This window comes from Odocoileus virginianus, chromosome 27 (genome assembly GCF_023699985.2).
Source record: "Odocoileus virginianus isolate 20LAN1187 ecotype Illinois chromosome 27, Ovbor_1.2, whole genome shotgun sequence".
NCBI lineage: Eukaryota > Metazoa > Chordata > Mammalia > Artiodactyla > Cervidae > Odocoileus > Odocoileus virginianus.
The window spans coordinates 35818759-35836937 of NC_069700.1; the positions used below are offsets into that span (position 1 = coordinate 35818759).

Consider the following 18179-nt stretch of genomic DNA (forward strand, 5'->3'; position numbering starts at 1 on the left):
CATGGCCCCCGCCCCGCTGGCCCCGCCCCCTCCCGCCTTTGCCCCGGCCCCGCCCTCCCCGGAGCTAGTTGCCCCCACCCCCGCCCTCCGTCGCCGCGCCTCTGCGCACGCGCGACCCCTCCCGCGCGCGCGGCACCTGGGAAGACCCAGCCCTCCTCTGACGGGGCGGCGGCCCTCGGCGGTTGGCGCGAGGGAGTTAGCCCGTGCGCCCCGCCCCACGCGGGCAAGGCGGGTGCACCGACTAGGAGAGCTCGTACTGAGGCGGTGACGCCGCCAAGAGCCAGCCAATGGCGGCGGGCGGAGCTAGCCCCGGCGGTTCGAAAGGGAAGGCAGAGAAAGAGCGGGAGGAGAGACCCCGCAGCTTGTGGGCGGGCGCGCCGACCCCGCCCCGGACTCGGGCTCCCACCTTCCCGCACTCACCGAGTTCCTGCCCCGGGCGAGGGTGGCCTGTGGCGGAGGAAACGGAACTAGTGACTGGACACCTGGTGCGCACACCCCCCAGACGTGGACAGGGACGGGAGCGGGGAGAGGGGCTACCCTGACTCTGGGGTGACCCGTTAGAAAAGCCAAAGCCCTGTCCCCGTGAAACACTGACGTTTGGCAGAATAGAAGAGCCACAGCTCCCATCTTCATGGATATGACAAATATCCCCCTTACTGGGCAACCGCTAATAAAACCTTTATTTAAAAACAACAAAAATTCTCTTCTTTATTTGATAGGCCCAGGTATCAGCGCCCCCTCCCAATAAAGCTCCACCCCCCACCCCCCACCGTGTGTCACACACACATACACACACACACAAAATCTAGATCCATCTTCATTTCTTGTTGGCCTGGGCAGTGCCAATGACACACTGGTTCACCTGCGGGCAGGGGATTTAGACAAACAGGATAAAAAAAGTTTTCAGAGCAACCAAACGAAGTTTTCCCCAAATCACCTCTGAACCCTCAGTATTAGGGCTGCCCTCAGAATCCTGAAATAAAGGCTCTGAAAGCAGGTTCAGGCTGGTCTCAGTTCTCCCACGCCCACTGGGCACACTAGATGTGGAAAAGGAGGAAAGGCCAGAGAAGGGACAGAAGCCCCTCACAGGAGCAGAGAGAGGCACTTCTCTTTCTAGACACCCCCACAGCCCTCCCACCACTAATGCTCAATAAGCTAGATAACACGGCAACATAAACGTAAGAACCAAAGCTCCTTAAAAAATTAATGATCCTCAGTCTAGGGCCGGAAATGTACAAGATGAATCCGGAGAAAGGACTACTGGGAACTTGTCTAAAGGGCACAGGAGCCAAGTTGGAGCTTCCACTGGCCAAAGGTGGGCAATTTGAGTATCAGAAAGAATAATGACTTCAAAGGATATATACCAAAAGTACAAGTAAGATGTTATCTCCTGGATAAAAACTCACTGGTCATCTTTGGAAGTTGCCAAGATACCAACTTAAATAGTGAAAATTGATTTAGAATCTAGCATTTATCCCATCTTACCTATATGGACTGCATTTCAGAATAACCAGAATAGAATAACCAATTTCAGAATATCAGAACAGATGACAAGGAGAGTTCTCAAGAATTATGATTAATAAATGTAGAACAGCTGAGAAAATTAGAAAATCAACATTTTAAAACTCCCTAATAATAGATCTGGGGCTTCCATGGTGGCTTAGTGGCAAAGAACTGCCTGCCAATGCAGGAGAGGTGGGTTCAATCACTGAATCGGGGAGATCCCCTGGAGAAAGACATGGCAACCCACTTCAATATTCTTGTCTGGAAAATCCCATGGACAGAGCAGCCAGGTGGACTACAGAGTTGGACATGACTTAGTGACTAAACAACAACAAAAAGTAGATCTAGATAGCATCACTGACAAAATCATTAGGGGAGAAAGTTGAAGGGAGTTTTTAAATGGATAGATCGAGCTGACAATACCCAAGTCCAGTGATCAATTTTTATATCATTAAAGGTACAACTAGGGGGAGGGGAAAAAATGGAACAACTCGATACTAGGTGCCTCCTGATATGATGCAATAAAATGTATCATACTATTTAAATTTTCTTGCCAAGAAATTTGAATCTGATTCAAATCAAGCCTCCAAACCTAATTACAAGAAAACAAAAATTATGGAGGAAAGAGGAAGCAACCCGCCAAAATCTAGAATATGATATGTTCTATAGGACAAATCACTCCACTTCTTCAACAAATCAATGTGGGGGTGAGATTATTACAGATTAAAAGAAACTCAAAAGACCATTTCAACTAAATTAAAAGGGTGGTCCTTGCTTTGATCCTGAATGGAACAAACCCTAATGTATAAAAGGCACTTGAGACAATCAGGGGAAATTTAACATAAACTGGGTATTAGAGGATGTCAAAGAGTTCACATTGTTGGGTATTAATGATGTTGGTAGAACTTTAATTGATGTCCCTGGTGGCTCAGACGGTAAAGCATCTGCCTACAATGAGGGAGACCCGGGTACAATCCCTGAATTGGGAAGATCTCCTGGAGAAGGAAATGGAAACCCACTCCAGTATTCTTGCCTGGAAAATCCCACAGACAGAGGAGCCTAGTAGGCTATAGTCCATGGGGAACTTTAATTGAACTTGTAAGGTAGCAAGGGAAATCCTGGTTAAAGCAGAAGACCACAGCAGGGCGCTAAGGTGGCCGATTACTTCCACAGCAGCAAGAGTGCAGAAGAACACCTGTAATCTGAGACCCTGAATAAAGCCAGAAAGCATCTCAAGGCTATATCCTCAGGAAAATGAGTTATCAGAGGAATACATTACCCTCCAAGGCACTATGTAAAGAAACTTCCTGACTTAACTCTTGTAGAGGGAGCTTAAGTTTCTTAGAGAATTCATAGCCTGGACACAGCTGACCGTTGTGGAGACTGGAGTCTGGATTCACGCTGTCTATTTGGAATAGCCTGAAAAACCTGTATGTCTTTGATCCAGGAAACCCATTTCAAAGAATCTCTCTCTGGATAGTTAGATGTAACCAAGCAAATATTATAAAATGATGTGTACAAGGTTAGTCAACATAGCCTTGTTTGTAATAGTAAAAGGGTGGAAAGAATCCAAGTGTCCAGTAGAGGGAACTGGTGGATAAACTTTGGCGCATCCATACAGTGGAGTCCTAGGCAAATGTAAAAATAATGGGATGATCTCTGTGTGCTGGTGGGGAATCATCCTAGGGCTGTCTGATTTTTTTTCTTTTTCCCCCACTCTCCCTGGCCACCGCCCCATCCTTAAGGCTGTCTTGTTAATTTAAAAAAAAAAAGGCAGGACAACATATAATACATGAGAGAGAGGGGAAGAGATGTCTTCTCTAAGAAAGAGGGAAATCCCATGCACATTGCTTGTATTTGCAAAAAGAAACAGAGAGAAGTAAAAGGATAAAATATGACAACGACTACTAGGACCGGAGAGAGAATGTGGTGGGCGGGGCAGAGGTTAAATCTCACTTGTATACAGCTTTCTACATATTTCTGACCTTTCAACCACATAGTTTTAAAAACTTAATTCAAACACCCCCAGAAGTCAATAGTTAACTGCCTGGCAAATGTACATCCTTTCGGGATGCATGTGCCGCTAGCCTGAAGGACCAGGGTGCAGACGCCTACAGTCAGCAGGAAGCCTGATGGGGATGGGGCTGCTAGTGACCGCACCTTGGAGGCGAAGCGTAGGGAGTTGAGGGACTCAGAGACGTTCTCTTCTAGGGGAGAAATGTTCACAAACATGAGCCTGTGGACAAAGGAGAGGGGGCAAACCCCAGAATTAGTTACATCACTGCCCCCACCCTGACCCTGACACAGTGGCTCCCAGCCCACCCCTTCTGCTCACATCTTGGCACTGCCGCCCAGAGAGTTCTGCAGCAGGTAGGTGAGCTTGCTGTTCCGGTAAGGCACGTGGGACTCCTACAGGGTGGAGAGGGACAGACGATTAGGACAGGGCTGGGGACAGCCAGTACCAGCCGCTTCCCAGGGCCCACCTGCCCCCACCCCCATTCCTACCTTGTTGCTCAAGGCCATGATGACCAGCCCCAGCGTGGACAGGCTGCTGTTAATGGCCTGCGTTTCCCGAAGGCGTTCCCGCTCCCCAGGGCCGAGCGCTAAGCCGGGGTCGAGCCGCTCACTCCCAGCCAAATCCACCAGGCTGAGGGGGGCCGCACACTGCAGGCCTCGGCCAGCGTGCTCCCCAGAGATCTGCAGCTGGAACACGCTGTGACTACGCGATGAGCGCTCATTCTGGGCTGTGCGGGCCACAGCGCGGTTCTGGCGGGCTAGATGGAGCAGGGCCTCCACCTGGGGATAGGGTGCAGCAAGAGGTGAAGTCAGGCAGTGGTCAGCCCATAGCCAGGTCAGGCGTGCATGCATGCCTGCGTGCTCAGTCGTTTCAGTCAAGTCCAACTCTTTGCAACCTGTGGACTGTAGCCCGCCAGGCTCCTGTGTCCATGGGATTCTCCAGGCAAGAACACTGGAGTGGGTTGCCATGCCCTCCTCCAGGGGATCTTCCCAACCCAAGGATCAAACCCGCGTCTATGTCTTCTGCACTGCAGGCAGATTCTTTACCCACCGAGCCACCTGGGAACCCACAGGTCAGATATGGCAATAAGCAAAACCCAGCACCTGCCTTCTTGGTGCTTTTTTCTAGCCAGCAAAAGTCTAAATAATTAAAATACAGTGTCTGAGATTATCAAGGAATAAAAACAGAAAAGCAGTGTGTGATGGTGAGGGTTCTGATTTTAGAAAGGATAACCAGCAGTAATTTCCTGACAGTCCAGTGGTTAGGACTCGATGCTTTCACTGCCAGGGCACAGGTTCAATCCCTGGTTGGGGAACTAAGATCCCATAAGTCATGCAGTGCAGCCAAAAGTTTAAAAAAAAAAAAAAAAAAAAGATGGTCAGGGATGGCCTCAACACCTTAAAAACTTTAAGGTGGTTGGGGGCAATCCAGCCCTGCTGGGAAAGGAACGTAAGACCATGTCAGGCAATGGACAGAGGACGTACAAAAGCCCTGATCCAAGGGTGTGATGACCAGGCTGAGGAAAAGCCTGGAGGCCAGCAGGGATGTCGTGAGCTGAACAAGCAGAGGGAGCAGAGATGAGACACAGATTGACATGTGGGGCCCAGGGGCACCCGTCTCAGGAGACGCGTCACTTCTCTCCACGCCTTGGTTCCACCTCACAGCCCAGCAGCCAAAGCCAAACATCCGATCTGTCGTCGCCACTCGCCCTTCCTCACCCTGCCCGCTCCCCCACCTCCGTCCTGCATCACTCTGCCTGTGCCCCAGCCCTCCGACCCCACGTCCAGGCCTAGTGGCCCTCAGCGCTTACCTCCCTCTCACAAGAGACCGGAACATAGCGCGCGTTGGTGACCGTAAGCTCCTCGCTGCCTGGCCCGGCCCGGCGAATCTCACACTCACCGCCCTGGCCCTTCCTGGCCCCAGTGGCCAGCAGGTCTCGGACAGTCTCGTTGTAGATCTCTACATAACTTGCCACAAAGCTGTAGGTCCAGCCCTGGCCACGGAGCTCCTGGGCCACAGAGAAGAGGTGCCGCAGGGCCCGAGGGATCAGCCCCTCCAGCCGGGGGTCTCCCCCAGGCCCGCCCTCCATGGTGAAGGTCTTGCCACTGCCTGTCTGGCCATAAGCAAAGATGCACACTGGATAGCCATCCAGCGCTGATTGGACAAGCATGGAAATCTCCTCAAACACTTCATCCTGTCCACTCCCTGGTGGGAACACCCGGTCAAAGGAAAAGTCATGGCGGGTAGGGGCAGCTGGCGCCCCACTCAAGGTCCCACGCCGCTCATCAGACCGGGAGAGGCTGAGGCGGGTTGGAGGGTCAGAGGGTCCACAGGGGCCAGAGGGAAACTGAAGGAAGCCAGGGGATGGGGTGGACTCCCCTGGAAGGACGGGGCGGACCCGGCAGAACACACGGATGTTGCCTTTGAGTTCCTGCAGCTGGTTGTGTAACCGCCGGCGCTCCATCTCCAGCCCGTGGAGACGGTCTTCCCGCTCAGCCAGTACGGCCTCCCGGGCTGCAGCCGCCTGGCGCAGAGATGCCACCTCCGCCTGGCTGTCCGACAGAGAAGCTTCTGAGGTCTGCAGCCTCCTCTGTCCAGAACAGACATGGACAATGAGATACAACCAAGAGTAAGAAGTTTTATAATGGGACTGGGGTGGGAGGTGGGCTGGCCCCTGACCCCAAGGACTTCAGAGTCTGGTAAAGAAGAGATAAATGAATGTTAATCATAGTATTAGAATAAGGAGTACACGGGAGCACCAGAAAGGGCACAAGGAAGGATATCTAGGCTGACACCCGAAAGCGCAGGAGTGAACCAAGGGAAGGATGTGGTGCAGAGAGAATATTCCACAAAGAGGGATGTGCCAAATGCTCTGAATTGAGAATCGAGTCATTTGAGAGACTACAAGTAACTCATTCTAGTTGGTGCTCACCAAGGAGCCAAATGGATGACAGACGGGAGAGAATGCATGGGGACCTTTATCAGTGAAGGTCCATCCGTGACCATCAGTGAAGATGGACAGAAAGAAAGGAGGTAGAGAAGTAGAGGAGATGCAGATGGCAGAGGGGAGGGTTATGGAAACAGTCAGAATGGGGTGAAGTGGGGCAGGAAGCAAGACAGAGCAGAAGTGCGCAGAGTGGGGGTGAGCAGGGAGCAGGGTGGGGGACGGTGCTGCCGGACAGAGGCGCTCAGGACTTCAAAGCCCAAAGCGACTTCTGGGCCACCTAGAGAGAAGCCAGCCCTCACCTCCTGCTCGCCCAGCTGGGCAGCCAGTCCCCTGCGCTCCTCCTGTAATCTCAGCTGTTCTTGCTGGAGCTCTTGCACTAAGCCCTCCTGCGTGCCCAGCCGCTCTTCCAGCTCCAGGACGCGGGCACTCAGGTTCCCCAGCTCCCGCTGGCCCTGCTCAGCCTGGGCCCGCACCCTGGTCAACTCCTCTTCCAGGGTCCTGCGCTCTGCCCCCAGGACTGAGGCCTGTTGCTTGGCCTCCCGGAGCTGGTCCTGCAGCTGTTGGTTCTCCTGGTCCAGCACCTGCTTCCTCTCACGGTAGCATTTCAGCTCTGCGTTGAGGTCACATAACTGCCCCTTTAAGTCCCAGGCCGGACGTTTGGGTTTCTTCCCTCCCACCATGGGAGGCGCAGCTGTCGCTAAGATGGGCACAGAGAAGACCAAGGTCAGGGCAGCCCTAGCTCTGTCTCCCTCCTCCCTCCTAGCCTTAGGGCCTCCACACCTGAGGCTCCGTCTCCTTCTCTTTCAGGCAGGGAAAGGACCAAAAGGATTTTTCTGGGCACTCACCACCTCCTCTCCCCATCCCAGCCTCTCACCCAAGATCTTATTTGTCACCTACTTCCAGGCTTTTGGGCGGGAACAACAGGACCTGGCTTCTGAGTCTTCAGCACTAGAGAACCAGAAAGGTGGCATCAGGGGCGATAACACCAGGGTCCCTCCACCTCTACCCACCTCCTTTACCCCCAACCCCTTCTCAGCCCTGGCTCTCAGACACTATTATTACCTGGGGCAACAGCCATGGAATATCGGGGTGCTGACTTCCTGGGAGCTCTGGGCACTGCTGGGAGACAGAGGAGAGGAAAAGCAGAGTCATGACTCGCAGGGTAGCACGCACTCGGGCTGGGAGTGGGTCCAAAGACAGAGGAGTTGATTTTTCAGAAGATTAGAAATAAGATAACCTTCCTCTTCCTCTAAATCTGACCAGCTCCTAAAGATATCCTCCCTAGGACCAACATGCCAAGAAACAAGTTGGACAAAGACAAGTGAAAAGAGCTGGGGTGGGGGGGGACGGCAGGCAAATAGTGTGTGGAGTATGCTAGTGCATGTGAAACACACTGGGGGGCACACCCATATCTGCTTGCAAACCCACAGAACATCCCTGGAAGGACTCACAGCTGCCCCTAGGGAGGGGGCTGGGGGACAGGGGAACAGAAACAGGAGGGAGACGTCTCACTGCACAAGAACTTCTGTGCCTTCGGAACTTTGAAACCAGTGAAACATGTTACCTATTCAGAATCAGCTACAATCGAAAGAAAAGACAAAGACAGAAGTGAGCTGAACTGTGGACCCGGTCTCTCTCCAGCCCTGGCGCCCACCTGCGGTCTGGCCTTGTGTCTGTGGCGCGGAGTTGAGGGCTGCTGCTCTGGGGTGGGTCGTGGTCACTCTGGTGCCCAGGCCTCGTGTTCTTTTCTGGGGAAAGACAAGGGTGGGGTGGGCTCCACAGCTCCGTCCCTGATGGTTTCACACACATGTCCATGGATCTCCAAACCCAGCTCACCTTCTCCGGCTCCAAGGCCTCCTCCATCTGGTCGGGCCCCCTCTTCAGCCTGCGTCCCGAGAGAGGCAGCCGGGAAGCGGCCTTGGCCAGGGGTCTCTTCAGCTCTATGTTGCCCTTTACTTCCAACAATGGTGACCTCTGCTGGAAAGAGAGAGGCCTTTCAGAACACGCCCTGAGGCCCAAATGTCCCAGAAGCTCCCCTTTATGGCCCCGAGCCTGATTCTCAACACCATCTCCAACAAGCATCAACTCAGCACCCCTGGGGCCACACCCTGGGGCTCTCAGATGAGGTGCCAGCCAAAAACCATGGAGGGAGGTGGGGCATGACTCGGTCTCTAAGGGACAGGACGGAAAGACACATGCTGGACTCCAGCGAACATTAATGGGGGGACCTAAACCAGCAGAGAAGATGCCCTCCTTCTGGAAGGCAAAAGCGTGGCCTGCACATGGCATGGCTGAGAAACCGATGAACTCTTTTAGTGAGAGCTGAGAATCATAAACAAGGGAGTGACTTAGAAAAGAGATCAGGCTGAAGGCTGGCTGGGAAGAGTAGGTAACATTTATTACGAACAGTTTCAAATGTTTTATCTGAATCAGCTGACTTAAACCTCACAGCAGCCCACACAGGAAGTGCTACTATTAGCCCACCTTGCAGATGAGGGAAGGAAGGCGGCTGGGAAGTAACAGAGCTGGGCTAAGGTCATTGATGAATAAAAGGAAGAGCTGGGGTTAGAAGCTAGACAGTCTGGTTCTGGAGGCTGTGTTTTTAACCACTGGACCACACTGTCTCACAGGGCATTGATGCCGCGCTAAGGAGTTTAGGTTTGGGCCCTGCATGCATGGAGAGCCAGATACAGTTTCTGATCAGGCATGTGAAACAATATACGAGAGGCTATATATATAATAATGATGAGGTGGGAGTAGGTGGACTGGCAAGGGGAAGATAAGAGTAGCAGCATGATCAGTGGACAGCACCAAGGACAGGTGTGCAGTGGGGGTAAGGGAAAGGAAGAGCCTCTCCTCCGAGCAGCCCAGCTCAGGGTCTGGGGATCACGCCCAACCTCTGCTTACTCCTGCCTCGGGGGACCAACCATCCTGGTGTGCCAAGGACTAAGGGGTTTCTTGGGACACAGGATTCTCAATGCTAAAACCAGGTCACTCCTATGCAAGCCAGGACACATGGTCACCCTTCTCCTGTCCCCCTCAGTAAAGCACCACGGATAGATTAATTTCTGATTTTCACTATGGGTAACTACTAATTCCAAGGCTGGTTTCTCTCTGGCCTTCAGTTTACTTCATTATTTACCAGGTGCCTATTACATGCCAGGAAATGATCTGGATTTTGGAGTAACAGGCGTGGTCCCTGTCCTCAGAATGGCCACAGGACGGTAGGCAAGTAAAACGTAAAGAGATGATTAAATCTTACTGAGTGTGATCAGGAAAGGATCCCCAAGAAGGGAGTGGGCATCCAGTTTAGATGGGGAGAGCGGAAGACACAATTCTACAAAGTATTTTCAGGCTGAGCCTTGAGGATGAGAAAGAGCTGGCTTGATGGGCTTGGGCCGAGGAGGAACATTCCAGGCAGAAAGCAAGGGGAGGGATGTGCAAGGAATGACAGTTATTCTTTTCAGCTGAACACAGGGATGTGCAGAGTGGGGAGGAGGGCAGAGGCAGAGGCAAAGACCGCGGCAGCCGGGACGCCAGCATGGAGTCTGGATCTACTGAAAGCAAGAGGCCTCTGACGTCGTTAAGTCAGGAGAAGAATATGACTCAATTTGTACTGAACAAGTGAACTGTGGACTTCCCTGGTGGTCCAGTGGTTAAGACTCCATGCTTCCACTGCAGGGGGCTCAGGTTCGATCCCTGGTTAGGGAACTATGATGCTGCATACTGCACAGTGCAGCCACAGAATAAAAAAATTAAAAAGGTTTAGGTTACCACTAGTGGCTCAGTAGTAAAGAGCCCGCCTGCCAGTGTAGGGGACACAGGCTCAATCCCTGGTCTGGCAGGCTCTCATATGCTGCGGAGCAATGGAGCCCATAAGCCACGGCTATTGAGCCTGTGCTCTAGAGGCTGAGCTCCACAAGAGAAGCCACCACAATAAAAGCCCACACAGCAACTAGAGTGTGGCCCCCATACACCACTAGAGAAAAACCCGAGCAGCAACAAAGACCCAACACAGCCAAAAATAAACAAACAAAATTATACAAAAAAAGATAAACTAAGGCATATTTTTAAAGTTTTTTTAAGTGAACCACGTCCAGTGCAAAGAATGAATGGAAATAGAAGGTGAGGGTTATCACAGCAGAGGGATGGCATCATTCCCTCATCCATCCATTTATCATGGGTCTGTCCCACTAGGTTTGTTGAATGATGCTCCGGACCAGATGCTGTTCTAGGCCCTGGGGCAAGAGTAACAGATGTAAAGTCCCTGCCTGCCCAGAGCATACTTTCCAGGGCAGCCTTTCCAAATGGGTACAAGAGAAAGCTCTACAGAAAATGAACTGTCTTCTCAATTCTCCCAAGAATGTAAACAGCTCTCACCATTCTAACTGCTCAAGAGAGAAGTTAATACATTAGATGCAAAGGATGCCTTAGGGCATTAGAGCTTAATTCCCCAGGAACTCGGTTGAGAGGGGATATTCTAAGTCTCCGGGCTAAGCAGAGGTAGCACGGGGTGGGGGAGCAGAGGGCAGGCAGCGAAGGGGACCGAGTCTGGCTAACGCCAAGAAGCCTGCCCTGCTTCTCAAGATCACAGGAGGAAAAGCTGTGTTTGTTTTTCAGTTAAACTTCTTGTTGTTAAATATTGTTGATTCACATGCAGTTGTGAGAAGTAACATGGAGAGATCTGAGAGTACCTGAAAGCTAATTTTTAAGAGATGCTAAGTTTAACTTTAGGAAAGTAAGGTTGAAATACTTGTGATACAAAGAGATTCAGGGATGCTCACAGAGAAAACTCTGAAACAATCTGATATCCTTTGTTTTTGGGTTTTTTTTAAATTTTTAGTTTATTGATTCTTACCAACTGAGCTATGAGGGAAGCCCATCCACCAGCAGGGATATACTTAACTGTGATATGTTCAAATTACTGGCTCATATACAAATAAAAAGGAAAAAAAAAAGAGGCTGCATTCTCTTTTTCCTGCCACTTGCAGAATTTTGCACAAAGAATACTGATTTTAATTTTTAATTATATGTAGTATGAAAAGTAAATTTTTTTTCAGTATTTCAAGGTCAAACATTAAATTTCTTAATCAGAAATGCCTATTGTTCTCCCTATGCTAAGATAGTGGGTTATCTAAAGACTTACCTCCTTGGAATTTGTGTGGGTTTAGAAAAAGTGTTCCAAGGTTTGTTTACTCAGGACAACTCCAAAGAGCACAGTATTTAATTTTCTCCCATCTATAAAGCTGGACAGGACAACTCCCAACTTTCCACTCCTTCCATAATATCAGCTTCCATAATATAAAAGCAGATTTTCATTGAACCCCTCCTATACCACTTCCCAGGTTCAGAGAGGGACGCCCTGCTGCTAAGTCATCCATGTGCACGTCTGCTCCCACTCCTCACCCACTTAAGAACAGCACCCAGGCAATCCTTCCTTCTCTGCACCATCACTTCCCCTTTCTCCTGGATCCTTCCAGTCAGTATACAACACACACTGTTATTGCTTCCAACCCAAAGAGTCTTTCTCTCCTAAACCCAATCAGGCTTTCACTCTCACCATTCCACCAAAACTGCTCTCAAGGCCATAAGTCACCCTGTGTTGATCACTCCCTCTTCCTAAATACACTCTTTTCACTTAGCTCCCGGGAGACCATCTTCTCCTGGTTTTCCTACCTCTCTGGTAGATCCTCTTCATCTCCCCAAATTTTAACAGTGGTCTTTCTAATCTCTCTGTTCTGGGCCACTCCTATGGCTTTGCACACCACTCATATGCTGCCAACTCCCAAGCTTATATCTCCAGCTCAGACTTTGACTCTGAAGTCATACGGAACTGCCTTCTCAATGTCACCACTTGGAATCCTAGTAAACATGCCAAACTCTGACCGCCTGACGTGTAATCCTTTCGACCCTGCAGCTTCCTCCATCTCAGTTGATATGACTCCCCCTTTCAGCTGCTCAAGCAAATATATCTGGAGTCCTCTCATTCTCTTATATACCACAGTCTAATGTCAGCAAATGTAGCCAACTCTATCTTCCAAATAGATACAGAATCAGACCACTTGTTACCACTTCCCCTGCTGCTCCCATGACTCAAATCGCCATCATCTCTCACCTGGATTATCACACGCCACTGGTTCTCAGCTAGGGATGACTTTACCCCCAGGAGATGTGTGACAGTGTCTGGAGACACTCTGACTGGCATGGTCAGGTGGGGGTTGCTACTGTCACCCAATGGATAGAAGCCAGGAATGCTGCTAAACATCAGCCAATGTACAGGACAGCCCTCCACCCCCAATGAAATGTCAATAATGTTGAAAGCTGAGAAAACCCGCCACATTCCTAACAGCTCTCCTTGTTTCTATCCTTGCTCCTTTACAGGCTAATCTCAATGCAGCTGCTAGAATGGTCCTCTTAAAATGTCTCTCTTTGCTTAAAACCATCCAGTGATTCCCCATTTCACTCAGAGAAAAAAACCAAAGTCTTCACGGTGGCCTGTGCAAGAAGTCCGTTACCCGACTTCCCTTACCACAACATTCCCTCTTGCTCATTCCAATCCGGCTTTGCTATACAACTCTAGAGATTTTGCACTACGGGATTCCCTCTGCCTGGAATGATCTTAATAACCCCTTACCTGTTTCCCTCACTTCCTCCAAGTCTTTATTCACCTCTCACCTTCTGCACTGGGAGCTTACTAAGACCACCCAATTTAATTGTCTATCTTGCCAGCTGGCCTCCCCTCTTCCCCTCTTAATCTGCTCAAACTTTTCCCTTTTCTCAACAGCCCTTAAAACATTAACAGCATTAGACAATTTACTTATCACATATTGCCTGTCTCCCCAAAGAATGGCAGCTCCATGACGACAGGGATCTCTGCTGCATCCCAAGCACATCGTAGATGCCTGGTAAATATGGGATGAATAAACATGAGAAGGCTTCTATTCTTTTTCATTGTCACAACACACTGCTCCACTCTCTGGCTGGCAGGATACAAAAACTATCTCTTTGTAGCAACTTGACTTTGGGTAAATCTGAATGCCAAACAGAAGTAAACAGAGGATTCTGGCAGGAGCCCTTTTCTGGCACCAGAAGTAAACCCACTCTCACTGTCACAAACACACTTCTCTCCGCTGGACGGAGGAGGAGGAGGCTGGTCGTGGGGTGCCGCAGGGCACTGATGAGAGGAGACATTAAGTAAACCAGTCCCATTGAGCAGAGATCTCTGCAAAACCAGGGAAGGAGAGATAATGCAAAGTCCTTCAGTTCAGAGTACTCCACCCTCTTCCCTTCCGATGCCCGCAAGCGGCTGCAAAGAGGAGAGAGGACACGAAAAGGCACTGGCAGGGATTCGGCTTCAGTCACCGTTTCCCCAGGGCTAGAGGCCATCTCGGAACTCACACTGAATGGACGGGAGGGAACGTGTTCAGACAAGCCTGAAGATTCGAAACGGGAAATCCTGGATACACGAAAGTGAGGAAGGGTGCGGGGGCTCCCTGAAGCTGCGAGAAGGCAAGCCGACGTGCCCCGCCCTCCGGGGCCGCTCCCTGCCTTCTCCGCTCTCCACTCCGGATCCGTCCCACGGAGCGGGGCACGCGGATCTGGGCCCCGCCGTCCGGACCGAGGCCTCCGACCGGTCAGCGCTGAAGGATGCGGCAGCCGGCTGTCGTTCCCGCGCCGCCCGCCACTCACCTGCGGCTCCATGTCCGGCTCGGGGTCACTCACGCCGAGCAAGCGCACTGAAGACGACACCGAGCCGGGGCTCCCGGGACCCGCGTTCTCTCGCGCGCTCGCGACACAGGGTACGTGCGCTCCGGGCCCCTGCGCTGCCACACCCGCCACTTTTGAATTTCAACGGCCGCCACCCGGGCTCACCTTGCTCGGCCCACAGGGGCCAATCGTCGCCGTCGCCACAATCCAGGGCCAATCGCAGCGCCCGCCGCCTCCCGAGGCCACACCCCGCCCAGCCGCCACCGCCTCCTTCCTGCTCCCCCCGCCCGCCTTGCAGGCGACTGAGCCCCACTTCCGGCACCACTTCTTTCCTCACCCCACCCCTCCTTCAGCGGGAGGCGCGCGGTGCTTCCGCTCGGCTCCCGGCCGCCGCTCGCAGCGTCAGAAATGGCCGGGAACGCGCCGCCCGAGCGTAACTTGTGTCGGGGCGGGGACGCCAGCGAAGAGGAGGCGCGCCTGCGCAGAAGGACCTGTGCGGGCCGCGGAGCCGGACGAGCGCCTCCTAGCGGCGGCGGCAGTAGGCAACGCGTTCGTGAGCCCCAAACTGGACCTGTGGGGTTGCGGCTGTTGCGCGATGTCCCCGCGCCGCTGAGGACTGATCCCCGAAGCTGGATCCCGCTTGCTGTTGTCGGAGTGAATTATTCGGCTCATTTCCCCAGTCACTTTGGCGTTTCTCACCACATTTAAGGACCTTGAGTACAGCTGGCCTCTCCATGGAAGCCCGACGGTGGGGATTCGAGGTACAGAGGAGGAGCGTTTTTCTCTGCGGTCACCTTCCTTGCCTTACCTCCTGTGTGTACCTGGGCGCTGTTACTGGTGCTGGACAACTGACTCGACTGTTTCCGAGGCTAGAACCCACGGAGGATTTACTGCTTCCGTTTATGAAATATTTTTAATGCTTTTCAGATAAATCGCTCCATTTACTGGGCTCTTAATATGTGTCAAGTGCTTTCCATTTCTTATCTGCAAGCCAGAAAAAGGAGACAGGTTCAGAAAGGTGAAGTTAACAAGTGCAGAAGTAACGAACCACACTGCTGATCTGAAGTGTGATTGGATCTAAATTCCACTAGCTTCAAAATGCAAGGTATATCGGTTATCTCACAATACTTCTAGTATTAGTAACAGCAACAACCCCTGACCTGTGAATATTTGCAGCGTGTTTCTACTGCCCCCTAGTTACCAACCAATCCTGCGGGTAGGCAGGGCAGGGATTTTATTTACCAGACTGAAAGCAGATTCCTAAGGGATTTGTCTTGGTGCATAATTGAAGACACAGTTCACTTCAGTCGCCCAGTTGTGTCTGACCCTGCAACACCATGGACTGCAGCACCCCCGGCTTCCCTGTCCATCACCAACTCCGGGAGCTTACTCAAACTCATGTCCATCTAGTGGGTGATGCCATCCAACCATCTCATTCTCTGTTGTCCCCTTCTCCTCTTGCCTTCAATCTTTCCCAGCATCAGGGTCTTTTTCAATAAGTCAGTTCTTCGCATCAGGTGGCCAAAGTATTGGAGTTTCAGCTTCAGCATCAGTCCTTGCAATGAATATTCAGGACTGATTTCCTTTAGGATGGGCTGGTTGGATCTCCTTGCAGTCCAAAGGACTCTCCTCAAGAATCTTCTCCAGCCCCACAGTTCAAAAGCATCAGTTCTTCAGTGCTCAGCTTTCTTTATGGTCCAACTCTCACATCCATACATGACTACTGGAAAAACCATAGCTTTGACAAGACAGACCTTTGTTGGCAAAGTAATGTCTCTGCTTCTTAATATGCTATCTAGATTGGTCATAACTTTTCTTCCAAGGAGCAAGCGACTTTTAATTTCATGGCTGCAGTCACCATCTGCAGTGATTTTGGAGCCCCAAAAATAAAGTCTCTCGCTGTTTCCATTTTTCCCCCATCTATTTTCTATCAAGTGATGGGACCAGATGCCATGATCTTAGTTTTCTGAATGTTGAGTTTTAAGCCAGCTTTTTCACTCTTCTCTTTCACTTTCATCAAGAGGCCCTTTAGTTCTTCTTCACTTTCTGCCCTAAGTGTGGTGTCATCTGCATATCTGAGGCAATTGATATTTCTCCCAGCAATCTTGATTCCAGCTTGTGCTTCCTCCAGTCCAGCATTTCACATGATGTACTCTGCATATAAGTTAAATAAGCAAGGTGACAATATACAGCCTTGATGTACTCTTTTCCCCATTTGGAACTAGTCTGTTGTTCCATGTCCAGTTCTAACTGTTCTTGCCTTGAGAACCCCATGGACAGTATGAAAAGGCAATTGGAGACAATTGGAATTGTCTGGAATTCAAGCCACCTATCTTCTAATTCAGTGCTTTAACTTGAATTCAAACTTGTGCTTGTGGAGTGGAGCAGACTGTGGGGAAACCCAGTATCTAAAAACCCTGTCATCATCCCCCAACCTTTGAAATCCTAGGAGACCTACAAGGAGAAGGAGCTTGAAGAGTAAGCAGTGACGAAGGAAACCAGAGAAGACCAATGCTTACTGGATGGGTAAAGAGGACTGAGAAGGGAAAGCTGAGAAGATATGTATATCAAAAGATATTTATCAAAGTTAAAAAGCAAAATGTTAGAGTAGGAGAAATATGGACATTAAGGAGGAAAAAGTTTACTTATCTTAACTGATGCAGAAAGACTGCTCAAAATATTCAACATCCATTGATATTGAAGAAAAAACTATAACCTGATAAAGGACATCTTCAAAAATCCAACAGCACACATCATGATAATAATAAAGTGTTGAAAGCCTTCCTTTTTAAGATGAGAAAAAAGGCACAGAAACCTGCTCTCAACAATCCTAGTCAATACAATAATGAAAGTTTTAGCTAGTCCAATAAATAGTGACAGCAAATATATAGGGATTGGAAAGAAACAAGACCGTCAGTATTTGCAGATGAAATATGTGTGTAACAACTCCAAAAGAAAATTCATGTAGAATTGGCAAGTGAGTTTAGCAAGATTTATAGTTCAAAATAAATACAGAAAAAATATATATATAAAACTTTTGCATTTCTCATCAGTAACCATCAGAAAGTGTAACTTAAAATATACTGTTTGGTTACATGACTATATACATATATAAAAGTCAAGCTCTGCACTTGACTTTGCACTTCATGTTATGTTGCAATAAAGATTTTAATTAAAAATATACCATTTGCAATAGTAACAAAAATACAAAGTACTTAGGAATAAATTTAACAATAGAAGTGCAAACCCTTTGTGGAGAAAATGATAAAAACCTACTGGAATATGTTCTAAATTAATGAAAAGATACACAATGTACTTACAGAGAAAGACTTGATATTATAAAGATGTCAGTTCTCTCCAAGGCCTTGATGTTGGGCTAAGGGGGATGATAAAGCCTAGAGTGTGATGATAAAGCCTAGAGTGTCTCCAGTCTGAGTACTGCAGGAGCAGGTTGAGTGGGACAGTCCCTTAGAGGTCCTTTCCCCCTGCTCAGAGATCCTTCCTGCAAGCTGGGGAGGATTTCTTGTTTTGGAAATCACATTCCTGAACTCCACATCCCCTCCTCCCCCTGCTTCTTTCCCTTGCTTCTCCAGGGGATTTCTTTCCACCTGCCTAACCCTTTGCAGACCTCTTCGCAGATGGCAGGGTGTGCAGTGAAGTTACCTTATGGTTACCAAAGGCAAAAGGTGGGGAGAATAAGTTAGGAATTTGGGAGCAACATATCCATTCTACTATATTTAAAGTAGATAAACAACATATCCACTCTACTATATACAAAGTAGATAAGCAACAAGGTCCTACTGTATAGGGAACCATGTTCAATAGCCTGTGAGAAACCATAATGGAAAATAATATACAAAAAGAATACATATGTAATAACTGAATCACTTTGCTTGACAACAGTAACTAACAAAACATTTTAAATCAACTATACTTAAGAAAAGAAAGAAAAGAAAATTTAGAGGAAAACAAATCATTTTTCTAGCCATGGAAGCCACTGTGTAC

General features: G+C 49.7%; 1 protein-coding gene across 6 annotated transcripts; it reads right to left on the reverse strand.

The window, feature by feature from the left end:
* Positions 1-657: 657 nt before the first annotated feature.
* On the reverse strand, positions 658-14331 carry KIFC1 (kinesin family member C1). 6 transcript variants are annotated; one of them, XM_020881927.2, is made up of 11 exons: positions 14157-14330; positions 8304-8441; positions 8122-8215; positions 7530-7583; positions 7365-7415; positions 6767-7164; positions 5331-6110; positions 4009-4299; positions 3839-3912; positions 3664-3739; positions 658-862 (listed from the first exon to the last, which is right to left on the reverse strand). In XM_020881927.2, exons 1-11 carry the CDS (start codon positions 14166-14168, stop codon positions 818-820), a joined length of 2013 nt encoding a protein of 670 aa, XP_020737586.1. In that variant the 5' UTR covers positions 14169-14330; the 3' UTR covers positions 658-817. The 6 variants fall into 6 exon arrangements, with proteins under 6 accessions (XP_020737586.1, XP_020737584.1, XP_020737583.1 ...); XM_020881925.2 differs by having other exon boundaries at positions 8304-8444; XM_020881924.2 differs by having other exon boundaries at positions 7530-7586; positions 8304-8444.
* Between the last annotated feature and the right edge of the window lie 3848 nt (positions 14332-18179).